At 38.8% G+C, this 17,540-nt stretch overlaps 1 protein-coding gene across 1 annotated transcript; it reads left to right on the forward strand.

Moving 5' to 3' along the window:
* Nucleotides 1–6,522: 6,522 nt before the first annotated feature.
* On the forward strand, nt 6,523–7,472 carry LOC109157776. The gene is made up of 2 exons (XM_019305617.1): nt 6,523–6,841; nt 6,967–7,472. The coding sequence occupies exons 1-2, from the start codon at nt 6,523–6,525 to the stop codon at nt 7,470–7,472; spliced, it is 825 nt and encodes a 274-aa protein (XP_019161162.1).
* Nucleotides 7,473–17,540: the final 10,068 nt, after the last annotated feature.

Raw genomic sequence — 17,540 nt, forward strand, 5'->3', positions numbered from 1 at the left:
CAAAGCTTCAGTTGGTACTGTCAGAGTTTGAATCTCTCAGGATGGGTGAAGAGGAAACAATTTCAACCTTTCACAGTCTGGTTCAGAATTTGATGAACAGAGTTTCAGTTCTTGGTGAAGCTTTTACTAATGAAAGAGTGGTCAAAAAGATCCTTCGATCTCTTCCCAAACGTTTCCGAATGAAAGTGACTGCAATTCAGGAACACTCAGGTTGGGAGAAGAAGAGTGTGGGAGAACTTATGGGAAGTTTACATACTTATGAACTTGAAGTGCTAGCTGATGACGAACCTGTAGCCAGCAGAAAAGGCAAGTCAGTAGCTTTTGTTGCTGAAGCTGATCGAGAATCTGACACAGATGAAATAGATGACGAAGCTTTGGCCTTGCTAACAAAGAACTTTAAGAAAATATTGAAAGGCATCAACCGCAGGAGTCAAGGACAACCTAACAGGACACAGTACAAAAGTGGAAACTCCTCATATCAGAAAACAGAAACGCCCTCCTTCTCATAGAAAAGTCAGTCTCAGAGTGGCGGAACAAGACAAATTAAGAGTAATCCAACTTTCACAGTTAGACCTCTAAACCGATCAGTGCAATGTCGAGAGTGTGAAGGATTCGGACATATACAATCTGAATGTGCAACCTATCTCAAAAGAAAGAAAGCTATGTCAGTGGCGACCCTGAGTGATGATGAAGATGAAGCAGAAAATGTCCAGTCTAATGAAAATGTGGGAAACTTCGTGGCCTTCTTCACGACAACAGAAAACCAATCAGAAGAGAATGATACCGATGAAGAATCGTACATATCATCAGATGACTTTGAAGAGAGACATACACAACTGGAACTGGAATTTGCTAAACTAGTTGGAAGTTGGGAACAACTGGTGAAAGTCAACAAGAGTCTGAATGAAGATCTGAAGCAGCGAGATGATATCCTGAAGAAACTAAACACTGAACTTGTCACAAAAGAAGATCTTATTACTCAGATAAGATCACGAGAGGGAAAATTGATAAAAGAACTGGAGGATCTAAAGAAGAACATCAAGATGATGGATACCACTTCTACCTTAGACAAAATTCTGGATTCTGGCCGAAACCCCAATGATAAAAAGGGACTCGGTTTCGAACGAGGAGAGTCCTCAAAGACAGCGCCAGTGTTTATCAAAGAAGGTACATCAGTTGATAAATCAGTTCACAGTTATGAACAAGGTCAGACATCACGGTCAGTACAGATAAAGCAGAAAAGAATTATGCACACTCGGATTGCTGAGACTGAGAGTGGCAGAGTAAAATTTCAATCTCATTACTCAAAGTTCAAGACTAAATTTGTAAAAGTTAGACAATACGTACCCATCTGTCACTACTGTCAAACAAAAGGTCACACCCAACCTGAATGTTACTTCTTTTACAGAGATCAGAAGAAGGAGAAATATCAGAATAAGTATATTGCCCCCTTCACGAAACAGGTTTGGGTTAGGAAATCTGAAGTAATATGCTATCCCACAGTAGTTCTGACCGCTTCTGTGACTGAAGCAAGATGGTACTTTGATAGTGGGTGTTCCAGACATATGACTGGGAATGTCAAGTGTCTCATGGCTGTTCAACCTAGCAGTGGGTCAGTAACATATGGAGACGGACAAAAAGGAAAGATAGTTGGAAAAGGTATTCTAAATGTACCAGGATTGCCTCATCTGGACGAAGTTCTCCTAGTCAGTGGTCTGAAGGCAAATCTTATTAGCATCAGTCAGCTGTGTGATCAAAATTGGAATGTGTGCTTCAATCGTGATTGCTGCAGAGTCCGTGATAAAGTAGACCAAGTGGTAATGTAAGGAACACGATCCTATGACAATTGTTATGTTATGACTAATGAAACAACATGTCTAATATCTAAAACAGACGAATCAAAACTGTGGCATCGACGATTGGGTCACATAAACTTTAGAGATATGGATAAAATGATCAAATTAGATGTTGTTTGTGGGATACCTAAGTTCAAAATAGAATAGGAAGGAGTTTGTGGTACATGTGCCATTGGAAAGAAAATAAGGGCTCCTCACAAAGCAGTAAAAGTGATCACTACTGAGAGATGTCTAGAACTGGTCCATATAGACCTCATGGGACCAACTCAGACTGAAAGCATTGGCGGGAAGAAATACATCTTTGTTTGTGTAGATGAATTCTCTCGGTTCAGCTGGGTATACTTTCTGAGAGAAAAATCTGAGGCATTCAATGCTTTCAAGACTCTATGCATAAGAGTACAAAAAGAAAAGGACAAGCCCATCATAAAAATTCAAAGACTGAGAAGTGATCATGGGAAAGAGTTTGAAAATTCCTTATACTCAGATTTCTGCTCTGAAAATGGAATAGCTCATGAGTTCTCGGCTCCCAGAACAGCACAACAGAATGGTGTGGTGGAAAGAAATAACCGGACCTTGCAGGAAATGGCCAGAGTGATGTTACACGCATCGCATCTACCGCAGCGTTTCTGAGCTGAAGCAGTGCACACAGCATGTCATACAGTGAATAGAGTCTATTTCAGACCAGGTACGACTAAGCCACCATATGAGATATGGAAAGGGAAGAAGCCAAATCTGAAGTACTTCCATGTGTTTGGCACAAGATGCTATGTTCTAATTGATAGGGAACAAAGGGGAAAGTTTGAACCCAAGAGTGATGAGGGCATCTTTCTTGGATACTTTCCAAACAATCGAGCTTATAGAGTTTACAACAAACGAACTCAATCAGTCATGGAATCAGTGAATGTTGTTATCGATGATAACCCAGGAGAATCAGATGAAACATCGGTGATTGATCCAGAGACAGACCTTCCTATCAGTGAGCCGTTAGAAACAGCTGAAAAAACCAAACTGCCTGACACACATGATTCATCAGAAGAAGATAAAGAAAGCCCAGAACAGGAGAACTTTCTCTCGGATGGTGATGGTAAGAATAAGCCCACCAGAACACAAAAAAATCATCCACCAGACAACATAATTAGTAATCCATCAGATGGAATGAACACCAGAAGTCGAATGAGGAGCAATCTGATAGAAATATCTGGATTTGCCTGCTACACCTCAAAAATAGAACCAAAAAATGTGAATGAAGCCTTGCAGGATGATCTATGGATTAAGGCTATGGAGGAGGAGCTACATCAGTTTGACCGCAATCATGTGTGGGATCTGGTACCAAGGCCTGACCGTGTTAACATAATCGGAACAAAGTGGATCTTCAAACATAAAACTGATGAAGCTGGAAATATTGCAAGAAACAAAGCTCGGTTGGTTGCTCAAGGATATACACAAATAGAGGGAATTGACTATGATGAAACGTTTGCCCCTGTTGCAAGACTAGAGTCAATCAGAATTTTGTTGGCAGTCGCTTGTATTCTGGGATTCACACTGTTCCAGATGGATGTTAAGACAGCGTTCTTGAATGGGTATCTGCATGAAGATATCTATGTTGCACAACCTAAAGGTTTTGAAGATCCAGTTCATCCGACGCATGTCTACAAGCTCAGAAAAGCTCTTTATGGGCTTAAACAAGCTCCAAGGGCATGGTACGAATGTCTGACACAGTATCTGTTACATCATGGGTATAACCGAGGGAGTGTTGATAAGACCTTGTTTGTTAAAACCACTGGAAGTCATGTTACTATAGCTCAGATTTACATAGATGATATTGTCTTCGGATCTACTCTACAGAAATATACTGATGACTTAGTGAAGGTTATGAAGGAAGAATTTGAAATGTCCATGGTGGGTCAACTAACTTATTTCTTAGGACTTCAAGTTAAACAGAGTACTGAAGGCTATTTTATCTCACAAGAAAAATATGTCAAGAATTTGGTCAAAAAGTTCGATCTAGAGTCATGTAAAACTCCCAGAACTCCTCCACTTCCACAAAGGTGTCAAAAGATGATACAGGTGCATCAGTTGATAACACAGTATATCGAAGCCTAATTGGAAGTCTGCTATATTTGACCGCAAGTCGACCAGATATTATGTTCAGTGTTGGGATGTGTGCAAGATATCAATCTGATCCCAAAGAGTCACATTTGATAGCTGCTAAACGGATCTTGAAATACATCAATGGCACAATTCAGTATGGGTTATGGTATTCCAAAGACAGTGAACTCAGCCTGAGTGCATATTCTGATGCTGATTGGGCAGGAAATATTGATGACAGAAAGAGTACATCAGGTGGATGCTTCTTTGTTGAAAAGAATTTAGTCTCATGGCTAAGCAAGAAGCAAAATTCAATCTCTCTAAGTACTGCAGAGGCAGAATATATAGCAGCTGGAGGATGTTGCACTCAGTTGGTCTGGATGAAGCAAATGTTTCTAGATTATGGTCTCACACAAAGGACTATGACACTCTACTGTGACAATGTCAGTGCAATAAATATTTCAAAGAACCCAGTTCAACACTCCAGAACGAAGCATATTCATATAAGGCATCACTATATCAGAGACTTGGTAGAATCAACTGAGATAGAATTGGAATATATTCAAACAGATAAGCAATTGGCTGACATACTGACTAAGCCTCTGGACGCAAATCGGTTTGAGATTCTCAGATCTGCTCTAGGAATCTGCAGGATTGATCAATAAGGCAGGATGATGACACAGAAGGAGAGTGTATGGTGGTTTCAATCACGGGTCAAAATTACATATTTGACTTCCTTTTTAATCTCTCTTCTGTTTATGTTAAGATATTATCTTAACTTTGGTTACCAAAATTAATTTGCATCTTTCAAAATTCAAATCATCCGTTTTATCCTTAAAAAGGAGCTATACCGTTGCGTCAATCACATCAGCTGCATGCATTATGATAACCGCATTAAATAGTGTTCAACACCCTTGGGATTATATATTTGATCGGGTTTCTTTTACTTTGGAGGAAGAGTTCTAAATACTACTTATCTCTCTGTTATTTGCTTACTGATTCTACACCTAGGGTTTCTCTCTGTTTTCCCAAATCGCAAAACAATGGCGGACGCAATGAGAAATATTATCATCAAGCTGGGAAGGAAAATCCATTCACCAGAAACAGCCATGAAGCATGTAAAGACTCTTCTCCAACTTGCTATGAAAAAGAAGTTAAAGCTTGACTCTGTTCTCCGCGACGAAATCATAGTCATAGTGCTCTCAGGCTACCCGGAGTTCTATGCGGACTGGTCCGACGATGATACGAGTGATCTTTTGGTGTTGGCCTCCGAAGCAAGTGATGATGTTAGCCCTGCGTCCATTCCTGAGCCTGAAGATGGAAACCGTGCTGGGGCTTTCCTCCAATATTTCGCCCAAAGGGCACTGGAATCCGAAAAAGTCTCGCGACGACGGATAGCAGCTCAACCTCTCTATCTTCAAGCTGCACAGGAAGAGGCCAAACATCGTATCGAGATTCTTCGTAACATGTCTAATACTTCTTCTGAAACCCCTATTGAGATTTCTCCTGATAAGCCCGATGATTTAATTTCTAACGATATTGAATCTGCTCTGCCTGTTGCACAATCTGATAATGAGAATGCTTTACTGTCTATGAAATCCTCTGTGTCTGATGATCCTCTTCGTTTATCTTCTGAAAAAATTGAGCCTTCAAAAGTTGCCCTTAACAGTGATTCTGAAGAAAAAGTTAACCAATCTGATAAGGTAGAAAATTTAAGTCTGGTTGTGTACTCTGCTGATATTGCGAGATCTGCAATTCCTGTTGTGCCTTTATCTGATGCTACTGAGTCACCGGTTGAGGTTTGCCCGGTTGCTGTTTCTCCTAAGTTGCCTTCTGAAATTGAGGCTGCCAGACATTTAAGTCCTCGTCCCTCTGACCCGATTGATGGATTTCCAGTTTATAAATCCTCTACCTTGGCTGAGAGCCTTGACCACATTCGACATTTTGCAGGTTTGCCTTCTACTTCTGTACCGGAACCATATAGAGTTATTCATCCTGATGATCCCTCTGTGCAGATAGACAGTGATGATGAGAGAATACTGACTGAAGTTTATGGTCCACAAGCCCAGTTGTCTAGACCTCTTACAGTGGAAGCGACAGCACATCCAGACTCGACTACTTTCAAAATTCGAGAAGTCTCCAAACTTCTTGGCTCTTCAACTGCCCCAGTGTCAGAAACAAGCCACTCGGTCTCACCAAGCCCAACTGATCATTCACCATCCAGAGAGACAAGAAAATCTAAACGCAAAGGAGTCCCTGAGAGAGTAACGGTTGAAACCGGTGGTGATAATATTGATACGGTTCAACCTGAGAAAAGACAACGGTCTGCTGAATCAGTAAAGGCGGAAAGTGATCCACCTGTCCAACATGTGTTCAAAACTCTGAGATTGTCTATCAAGAACAAGGCTCCTGCTACGGTTTCCACCTCTTCTACCAGAAAGATGAAACTCACTAGAAGGTCGCGAGGAAGGAGTGTCACTCCTGATGTCCAAGCTGCTTCGGACAATCCTGACACAACAATTTACAAACCTCGGTTTATTTCTGCTACAGCTCAAGGAAAGTGGTCTACGATGGTTAGATGAGAGCTTATAGTTCAGCGATCGGTTATGAGAATCAATTGAACTCTGTATGTGACATTTCACCCTTGCTGAGTGAGGTTAGCCTCATGAAGACTGTCACCTCCATTTGCCCCTACTCAAAGCTGCTGACCTACGAGTTCTACTGCAATCTGAATGAAGAAATTGACAATCTTACGGGGACCCGGTGCATGCCGATTTTCATCAGAGGAAAGTGGTATGTTTTCGGTCCAGACGTGATTAATGAATACTATGGGTTGAAGGGTGTTGATGAAGAAGAGATTACGGATTGGGATTTGGTTGCAAGGACTCTCACTGGCGGTTAAACTCTTGTATGGCCTACAGGTGATATTGACACTCTGTCTAGCTCGAAGCTAACCTCCAAATATGTTATTCTGCACCGATTGCCCTCCACAATTGGCTACCTTCTGCCCATTTTCATACAGTTGGCAAGCAACTGGCTGCTCTCCTATTCCGTATTGGCACCAAAATGTCCATTGATCTGGGGAAGTGGATCTTCTATCATTTCCTCACATTGATTCATCAGAGGGAGCAGAAGGTAAGATTGCCTTATCCTAATCTCATATTTGGAGTTCTGACGACGCAGGGCCTAGTACCAATGCCAAGTGAGATTATCAGTCCAACTCTGCTTTATACTGTTGATCCACGCCTCTTGAATGGCAAGCACATCCGAGATGTTACACCTGTTAATGCTCCTCCATCATCTGATGCTGGCACTCCTACTGACGACTCGTCACATGCAAAGGATGTTCAACTATCTCTCCGTCTGAAGGCTCGGGTGTCTGAGCTTGAAACTGTTAATGGCATTATTGCGAAGCAACTCACTGCAGCCCGTACTGATCTTGCGACTGTTTTGCTTCGTCTGAGCTTGACTGAGTCTTATGCTGCTGAGAATGTGAAGTCTGACAGTGAAGGTCCCTCGAATTCTTAAATGTTCCTTTATCTATCTTTGGCAAAAAGGGGGAGTGCCTAAACTCAGGGGGAGTTTTTGTGGGTTTTTGTTGGACTTCGTATCTTTTGGCCCTGTCTGGGCGTGTGTATGTGATGGCCTCATGATTTGTGAAGAATGTTACTACTTGTTTTTGTCCAGCATGACTTGTGTGCTATTTTTTGTTTAAGGATTGTATTTCAGACTTATGTCCTTTATGCGACAGTTATCTTCCTTTTTCTCCCTAGCTTATTGTTTATCTTAGTCGAGTTATTTTGCCAAATAATAGCCAAAGGGGGAGTTTGTTATTGTTTTTATTTTCTCCAAAAAACCCCAACATATAATTCGCAATATTATTATGGCAAACTAAGATAGGGTTTAGCTTGGTGTCTGTTTGTTATTACAGAAGACTGATTGATCAGGTTCATCAACAGACGCACTGACACTGAAGATATGATAAAGGAAGATGTTTCCAAAATGCTGAACGCGGTTTGAGAAGACTTTTTTGGAAAGGAAATCAGCGGATCTGTTTTGAAAGGTATGTACCGGATCTTTAAGATTGCTTTCTTCACATATCGTCCTACCATCTACAATCAAAGATATCTTTGGAGAGTGTTCTTACTAAGGAAGTATAAGTACCCTCATTCGGTATAACAAACTCGTTTCATTAGAGAAACTTAGGGTTCATGCAAGAATTTCTAAGCAAGGAAGGCAATTTTCACTCTATATAATGGTCCTAAATGCAAAACTAGCCAACATTCATCAAATTCAATCAACAATATACTCATCAAAATGTAGACTAGCATTCATGACATTAAAGAGAGAGAAAAGCTTAGAGAACACATAAATGGAGATTAAGAGTTGAAGCTTAGCTTTTACCTCTTGGATGGAGATTCCTACAAAGATTGATCCTTGTAAGCTCTTAAAGATGGAAGAAATAGCAAAAGAGAGGATACCTTGTATTTGGAGAGGTTTCTTGTGTGAGTTGAGAGAATAGAATGGGAGAATGATGGTTTAGGTAGGGTTTAAATCGCGGACTCCTGAATCTTGAAGTCGCAATGCACGTAGCAACGTGCGTTGCGATTTGCGTTGGGCTCTCAAATTATTTCACAACGAGGTTCACAACGTGCATTGTGAGTCACGTTGAACTTACTTAAATTTTCCTCTTTTCTTCCTCGTTACCACGTGTGTTGCTGCTGCATTGGAGGGTGCATTGAACCTTCGGCCTTCATCACAACGCAGGTTACATCGTGCGTTGCTACGCACGTTGAACTTTCTGGAAATTCCTCTTTTTCTTCTGCTTCGCAACGTGGATCACAACGTGGCGTTGTGATTCTCCCCTGTTTCGTTGATCTTTTGGCCAGTGTCACAATGCATGTCACAACGTGCGTTGTGACCTCGTTGTGGCTTTGGTGTCTGAGTCAGAATACTCATCTTCTCCAGCCTTTTTCAGAGAATTTTTGAAGTAGTAGAAAGCAAGATAGTCCTTGATAGGTCGATTCATGCTTTTGTCTGACTTTGATGGTTCATTTTCTCCTTCTGTCCATCTTCATCAGAATCTTCATCATACACCACTTCACTATCACGGTAGGTCTCAAGAAATTTCAAGTAATCCCTATCATAGAGAGGATTGGCAAAATCTTCCTTTCGTGGGAAACCATCACTTTTGGGGCTTTCTTCCAGGCCGATAGGACTTGGTGCCTTCTCTTGAGGAGGTGGAGAATCCTCAGTGATGAATCCTTCTAGAGATGGGTACTCATCCTCATCAGAAGATATGTCCATAGGGCACTTCGTACTAATCCCAGGGTAGAGATCACCATGTTCTTCTCTGATCTTGAGTTGCCTTTCTTTTGCTCTCTTTGCAGCCTCACGAGTATGATAATTTTTTCTCATCAATTTTGATGGAGTATCACTTTGCTTCTTGCTATCCATGGCAACTTATTCTTGATGAATGATAAACACTGAGAGTCCATAGCTCCTTATATAGCCAGAGATTTAGATCACGGGTGGTGGAGCTTTGCTAACATTGAATGACCATTCAATGCCTTGGTCAGTTATGATTACTTCAAGGACCAAAAATTTCTTCATCGCATTGATTATTTCTCGTAACTCTAGAATTAATGAATATATCAATGTTCTTGGAATATACCAAATGTCATTAATTCATTTGACCATTGAAAGTATCATGATTATCCAAGAATCTTTCCATAGTCATGAAGTAAATATAACTTGGTCAGATATCTCTGAATGATTCGTGCTTAGTTGCTTTTGAGCAAGAGTCATTCTTCCTTAATAAGAAGTAAATGAACCAGATAAACCATAGTCACCGTTCATTCATTGAATCACAACGAGAGAAGTACAACAATTTTTATTTTAAAGGAGCATAATGAGATCCCTCCTTCTTCTTTTTGCTCGAGGCTGTTGACTTCAAAGGGGTAGAAAGACCTGATGGTGTGCCAGGTGGAGAGTAGTCAAAGATATCACTGTTCTCAATCCGCAGCCTTTTGCTTTCGTCAAAAAGCTCGTTGTATTCCTCAAGCTCTTTAGAGGTCAGGGTTGGAGCGCGAGGTTTATACCCGGGGCTTTGGAGAGGTCGAACATGTGAGAAGTCCTCCACTAGACTTGATGCCATACGAGGTGGAGAGGGAATTTCTTCATCATCTGATGAGATGATGACTGTCTTTTGCGAACCTTCTCCTGGCAAGGACTTATTACCGAACCTTTCTCGCATTTCCTTCCATGCCATTCGCCTATAGAACTTCTTCTTGGCGTCTAGATCAGAAGTTTTGACCACCTTTCCTTTTCCTTTGCGGTTATCCATTCCTGCAAATAAAACTACACGAAGAATTACTAAAAAGAGAGTTAGTGTGGTTTCTTCTTCATGGTAATGTCTCCTTTTATAGTATGAAACCGAATCTCTGCTTTCGTGTTGAGAAAGATGAAAGATGTTCTTCCGCACTGTCCAATGCATGATTCTCGGAATCTTTCAGGAATATTTACAGTAGGCGTGCCGAAAGAAGGCTTTGATGACATGACCTTTCGACTAAGCCATTTTGATCATTCCCAACTCGTGACGAAGAGATGAAAATATTCCTTTGCTGAGTGGCTTCATGAGTATATCTGCAAGTTGATCCTCAGTGTTGACATATTCAAGAGATATGTTCTTCTTTTCAACATGATCACGAATAAAATGATATTTGATATCAATACGCTTGGTTCATGAATGTAACACTGGATTGTGAGTAATGGCAATAGCACTCGTATTATCACATTTTATGGACACATCTCGTGCAATTACACCATAATCTTTCAATTGTTGTATCATCCATCGAATTTGAGCGCAACAACTCCCCGCTGCTATATATTTAGCTTCAGCAGTAATTGTGGCAATGGACTTTTTCCTTTTGCTAAACCAAGACACAAGTCTTCCCCCTAAGAACTGACACGTCCCAGAGGTACTCTTTTGGTCAATTCGACAACCAGCAAAATCAGCGTCTGAATATCCAACTAGGTCTAAAGATCATCCTTTCAGGTACCAAAGTCCAACACTTTGCGTTCCCTTAAGGTATCTTAAGATTTTCTTCGCTGCACTTAGATGGCTTTCCTTGGGACAAGATTGAAATCTAGCACACACACCATTGGCAAAAGATATATCTGGCCTGTTTGTCGTGAGGTATAATAGTGATCCAATGATTCCTCTATATTTGGTTTGATCAACCTCTTTTCCTTCATTGTCAATATCCATTCTTAACGAAGTATTCATGGGAATCTTTACTGATGACTTGCCATCAATTGCATACTTCTTAACCAAGTCCTTAGTATACTTGGCTTGATTTATTAAAATTCCGCTAGAACATTGCTTAACCTGAAGACCAAGAAAGTAGTTCAACTCTCCCATCATACTCATTTCAAACTTTCCTTAGCTTGCACAAGCTTGGAAAATTTTCCACATAGATTAGAATTAGTGCTTCCAGAGATAATATCATCCACATATATTTGCATTAACAGAATATGATTTTCATCCTTGATGCGAAAGAGAGTTTTATCAACTACTCCTTTCGTGAAGCCACGTTTGATGAGAAAACACGAAAGTGTGTCATACCAAGCTCTTGGAGCTTGCTTTAATCCATATAAAGCTTTCCTTAGTCTGTACACCTTATCCTGTTTGAGATCTGAGTGAAATCCAGGTAGTTGTTCGACATACACTTCTTCTTCTAATAAACCATTTAAGAATGCGCTTTTAACATCCATTTGAAAGACTTTGAATTCCTTAAAAGCAGCATATGCTAGAAGGATGCATATAGCTTCCAGTCTAGCAACATGAGCGAAGGTTTCATCAAAATCAATACAGTCCCCTTGGAAATAGCCTTTGGCAACTAACCAGCTTTGTTCCTAACAATAACCCCTTCCTCGCTCATTTTGTTTCTACAAACCTATTTGGTTGCGATAACATTCTGATGAGTGGGTCTTGGAACCAACTCCCATACTTCATTTCTTTCCAAATTGATGGAGTTCTTCTTTCATGGCTGTGACCCAATTTGGATCGCTTACAGCTTCTTCAATAGACTTCGGCTCTATTTGTACCTGAACTAAAAAGTTATGTAGTTTTAGGTACCCCTTCGTTCTCGTGTCCTTGAGGGTTAGCGATTAATTTCGAGATCCAGACGAACCTAGAGTTGGTGTTACTCATCCTTGGTCCTTTGTATCCATTAAACATGCGATAATCGTATGGGATTTTTGAAAAAGTTTTGGCTTGCTTGTATCGACTTTGAAAATGGGTTTCAGGTAGATTGCGATACACCTTAGAATAATGAGTTTGTTTATGTTTGTGAACCTTTTCGAATTCTGCTTTCGTCATCGGTTCAGGAAACACAAATCAGTCGTCTTCAGAACGATAGAGCCTTCTGGCACCTCTCAATGGTATTCTAAGTGACCTCTGAGGCTTAGCATGCCCGTTATTCTTTCGTCCATTAGGAAGGTTATTGCGATTTCCCTGTGAATAACCTTTGCATTGATTCACTGAACGAATTTGCCTCTGATTGATACTAGGGTTTTCCTTCAATTGGTTATTTCTCGTTGACAGACCATTTTTGTAATATAGACTCGGTCTATTTACTTTGGGTCCATTCCGTTTGACATTTTTAATATGTCTCGGATTGCCATTCGTGAAATTCCCTTTTGTAGGTTCCACAAAACGTTATACAACCTTTCCTTTAGAATGGCTTGTTGTTTGTGGTGCTATACCCTTATCAGACTGGGTTGGACCTTGAACAAACACAGATTTTAAGCCTCCACTGGTAAACGGATCCGTGGGTTTGGTCAACAAGAAATGTGAAGACGAGCTTGGGTCGTAGCCAAGTCCAGCTCTTTCCCTAGATGGTCTTTGACTGTTCACCATCCGATCTATCATTTTAGATGAATTAGTAAACGATGCAATGACCTCACACGGATTTTGCTCTCTTATCTCTCTTGATGTGCACAGCTCTTTAAGAAAATGAACTTGTTTTTCGAACTGATCAATGGTGATAGTTAGCTCAATGTTTTTGACTTTAACGCGTCTATGCTCTTCACATTTGATCATGAGTCGAGAGTTATCTTCTTTTAACAAAGAGTATGTGATTTTCACAATCTTGAAGTCTCTCATCATTTTCATGAATGATTCAACGGAACTTTCTTCACTTTCTGAACTAGATTCAACTTGGGTAGATGAAGAGGATTGAGAATTTACCTCGTCGTCTTTCGCCATCAGACACAAGTTGTCATCACTTTCTTCCTGGCTGAATAGACATAGAAGTCCCTTCTCTTCTTCTGAAGTTTTGCTCTTTGAACTTGAGCTTGACGTACTCAGTTCTTGTTCAACCACTTCATTTGATTCATTTACGACCATTACTTTTAGTCTCCTATCATGTCTTGACTGATTGGATTCGTGTTTCGCATTCTTTTTGCTCAATTCAGCGATGTCTTTTCTTTCGTTAGGAGAGCTCATGCTTAGTTCTTGGTCCTGATGTTTGCGGACCATTGAATGATGACAGTTTGCTTCGAAATGTCCCGACTTTCTATAGTTATAGCACAACACTTGAGCCTCCTCTGGTTCCTATTTCTTAGGATGAGACAACCTTTCTGTATGCCTTCGACTTGAAGAATTTGGCGATGTTTAAAACTCTTGGAAATTGTTCTTTCGCATGAACCTTTTAAATTTTTGCACAAACAAAGCAAATTGTTTAGAGGGATTAGAATTCGACCTGCTAGACGTAGCTGGTTGCTGATTTACAACGAGAGCAATGTTCCTGGTTTCTGGTTCTTCAGTGCTCTTGGGTTCGTGTTCAAACTCGTAGGCTTTCAGATCGTTAAAGATTTGTGAAGTCTGAACAGTTTTCAGGTCTCTGTGATCTCTCATAGCTGTCACCTTCATCTCCCATGATTTAGGAAGTCCACGAAGTATCTTTAAGTTAATCTCCTTTCTGGTTGGTTCATTCCCTAAATCAGATATCTCGCCTAGTAGTTTCGCGAACCGAAGCTCCATCTGACTTATCGTTTCGTTTGGGTTCATCTTGAAGTCTTCAAACCTTTTCATTGCCATAGTGAGCTTATTCTCCTTCTCCTGTTCATCACCTTCACCCAGATCCATGAGTGTATCCCAGATTCCTTTGGCAGTCGTGCATTTTCTCACTCTTGGAAACAACGATTCATCTAAAGACTTATACAGAATATCTCGTGCAACATTGTCAAGATTTGCTCGTATTTTCTCTTCTAAAGTGAGTTGAGCTTTTGGTTTCCGGATCATCTGATCAGCATCAGCACCTTGAGCTGCTGCATGTGGGTTGACCATCATAACAACGATTGGTCCATCAGTGATTACATCCCACATTTCATCATGAATCGCTGATAGATGAGCCTGCATGCGCACTTTCCAGTCATCAAACTTGGATAAGTTGAATGCAAGAGGTCTAGATCTATGACCATGATCATTTTCCATTTTTGAAAAACTTGTGCAAATATAAAGCAAGATTTTTGAAGGATTTTGAAATGGGATCTACCAGGCAGTATGCGCAGAGTGTTTACCATTCAAGAAAACCGCTTTGATACCACTTGTTGGCCCCGATACCGAATGATGAGACTCTAGAGAGGGGGGGGGGGGGGGGGGTGAATAGACTCTATGCAATTTTTGAAACTAAACTTGAAAGAGTAATGCACAACGGAATCTTGACTTGATGGTGGCTTGAAATCTTAACTTGATGGTGTTGGAAAAGATTGATGGTATCTCCAACTTGAAATCTTGACTTGATGGTGGCTTGATCTTCGTATAAGCTGCAAGATTTCTTGATGTTGTGAAGACTTAGAAAACTAGATGATCTTTTAGAAGAGTCTTCACAAACACACACTGATTTTTGAAAAGCTTGTAGCTTGAGAGTTTTTAAGAGCTTTTTTTTTTTTTTCTTTTTTTATTATAGCAATGGAGTGATAAAACCAGCACCTTCTTCAAGTGATTAAGAAGGGTATTTATAGGAGTGAAAAACCCATCCGTTAGAGGGAGATGAAATTTCAACCTATTAACAGTGTGTATTGACTACTGAGTAAGGAGACTTCAATGAGGCTTGTACTATGTAGCCGTTCGCTTCAAAAAGCAACCAACCTTTTTGTCCTGTAGTGAAGACAAAAGGTACCAATCATTAAATGTTCCTTGATATTTGAAATATCATTCCTAGGACACCATTTGTCTAGGATGATTTCCCAACTTTGAGACTTGGACAAATATGCTTTTGAAAATATGTGGAACTTGTCTAATCGAGTCAGACCTTGACTCGTAGTCTCGGGTTCTAGTAACGAAGGATTTTCCTTATCATTCATTGTCTTCTCAAATCAAATGATCTTTCTTTATCATTTGTCAATTACACGAGAGATAGACCCTTCCATGTTTCGGTCTCAGCGGATCTCTCGGCCTTCTCTTGATCTTATCTTCTCTTTAACCTGTCATGATTGACTGAGGAATGCTCTGATTAGTTTATATACTCAGCTGAGCACGAATCATTCTTTGAGCAAAAACAACTTTCGTTCAACACGAAAGATACAGAATAACGAGAGAAAAAGAAGAGTCTAAATTCCTAGTGAGTTTGGTATCATTAAAAACTAATTACACATGTTCGATCCTAACATTATATATATATATATATATATATATATATATATATATATATATATATATATATATATATATATATATATAATAAAGTTCCAAATTTAATGCGTGGATAATGATCTTTTTCTATTTTTCTTCCATATTTTTTATTCTATTGTACAAAAGTGGGGGAAGAATAGAGTAATGAGTTTTAAAATTACTAAAGGATTTGAATCTAGTAGTAGATCATAATAACGAGAGTAAGCAAGCAAACATCATACTGACTACTGAGTATCAGATCGCATAGTATGGTACAAAAGTCTCCAACCAAACATCACCTAAATTTATTTATTTTTAACTCGTGCGGGCGTGTGGGGTCAACCAATTTATGGGGATCTAATAAATGGAAAAAGTACAAATTCCACATCTTGAGTAAAATATTTTAAAGAAAATTTAGTAGGAAAAAATAACTTCATTCTTCCCCAACCTTCTTTTTTGCCCGCACGGGCTTAGCTCACTGATTTAGTAGGCCATATTTGAAAAAGAAAAATAACATTATTCTAAGAGGGTGTTTGGTAGTCGGGAAACTTCAAACTTTCCTAACTCCTGAGATTTTAATCAGCGGGAAAATTAATCACATGTGTGGTGTAATCTTTGACTTAGGAATGTTCGGGTCAATGAGAATATAATTCTATCAAGGAAAGTAAATCCCGCCTACGGAATGTAGGATTCTTTTTCCCAGATGACTGTGAATTTATCAATTTATTCAATTGTGTATTTATCCTTTATGGCGCCAAATTTAAAGTTTCTTAAAAATATAAGAACTTTGTCTCTCCCACCATTATAAAGGATAACAACATTATTTATCTAAAAAAAATTCGCTCTTAACACTTTTTTGCATAGGTATTTTTATTCCATAATGTAATTTTTGACATATGATTTTTTAATTTATTAGTGCTTTATTAAACTTTCAATTATTCGTTATATTTTTTTTTCTTTTTTTAATCTTTGTATATAACAACTTAATAAGGATATATTAGAGCAACTCCAACGGCTGCAAATTTAAGCGCCATTCCACCATTTTGCCAAATTCTTGTTCTCCAATGTGCAGCGCCATTACGCCATCTCGCCATTTTTTTTGGCGATAATGAACAGTGCTGCGCCATATATGGCGCGGCACTGTTCATCTGCGCCAAATATAAAAAGGAGGGAAACTTACTATTTTGCCTTGCTTTTTTTGATAATTCCAAATATATCCTTTAATTGTTTTATATGTAATTTTTTGTTTTGTTAAATACTTATATTTAAAGTTTGTATTATTAAATATAAATTATATCATTTGAAAGATCTCATTGAGACGATCGAAACAAGACTAATATTGAATATATATTAATTAAAATTTTAAATACATTAAACATAACTAGAACATAATAATAAAAATTAAATTTTATAATATATTATTATTGTGAAATAAATTCAATTTTCAATAAATTCAATTTTTTTAAATAATTAATGTTATAAAAAATTTAATGTTAATAAAAATTATTATTTACATCACAAGTTATATTTTATATTAAACTAATTAAGTTCGAACTAAGTTATATTAAACTAATTAAATTCGAAGTAATAATTGAGAAATCAAATTATTTTAGTGTAGAAATTTAGTGTTTTGGTGTTTTGGTGTTTTGGTGTTAATGGGTTGGAGATTGAATAAAATTTGATGTGAGAATATTCTTTCTGATGTGACATTTAGAGAAGAAATTTGGTGTTTTGGTGTGAATTGGGTTGGAGATGCCCTTAGAGATTTAAAAATTTTCATAGAAAGCTAAAAAATAATAATAATAATCCAAACATCTTAACCAATTTTCAAGGTATTTTGATTCTTATGTTTTTATGGTAACACTAAACATGTTAATTAAATTTCCTTGCAAAATTATTCAGATCAAATATATTCT

The sequence above is a fragment of the Ipomoea nil genome, unplaced genomic scaffold (assembly GCF_001879475.1).
Source record: "Ipomoea nil cultivar Tokyo-kokei standard unplaced genomic scaffold, Asagao_1.1 scaffold2792, whole genome shotgun sequence".
Lineage (NCBI taxonomy): Eukaryota > Viridiplantae > Streptophyta > Magnoliopsida > Solanales > Convolvulaceae > Ipomoea > Ipomoea nil.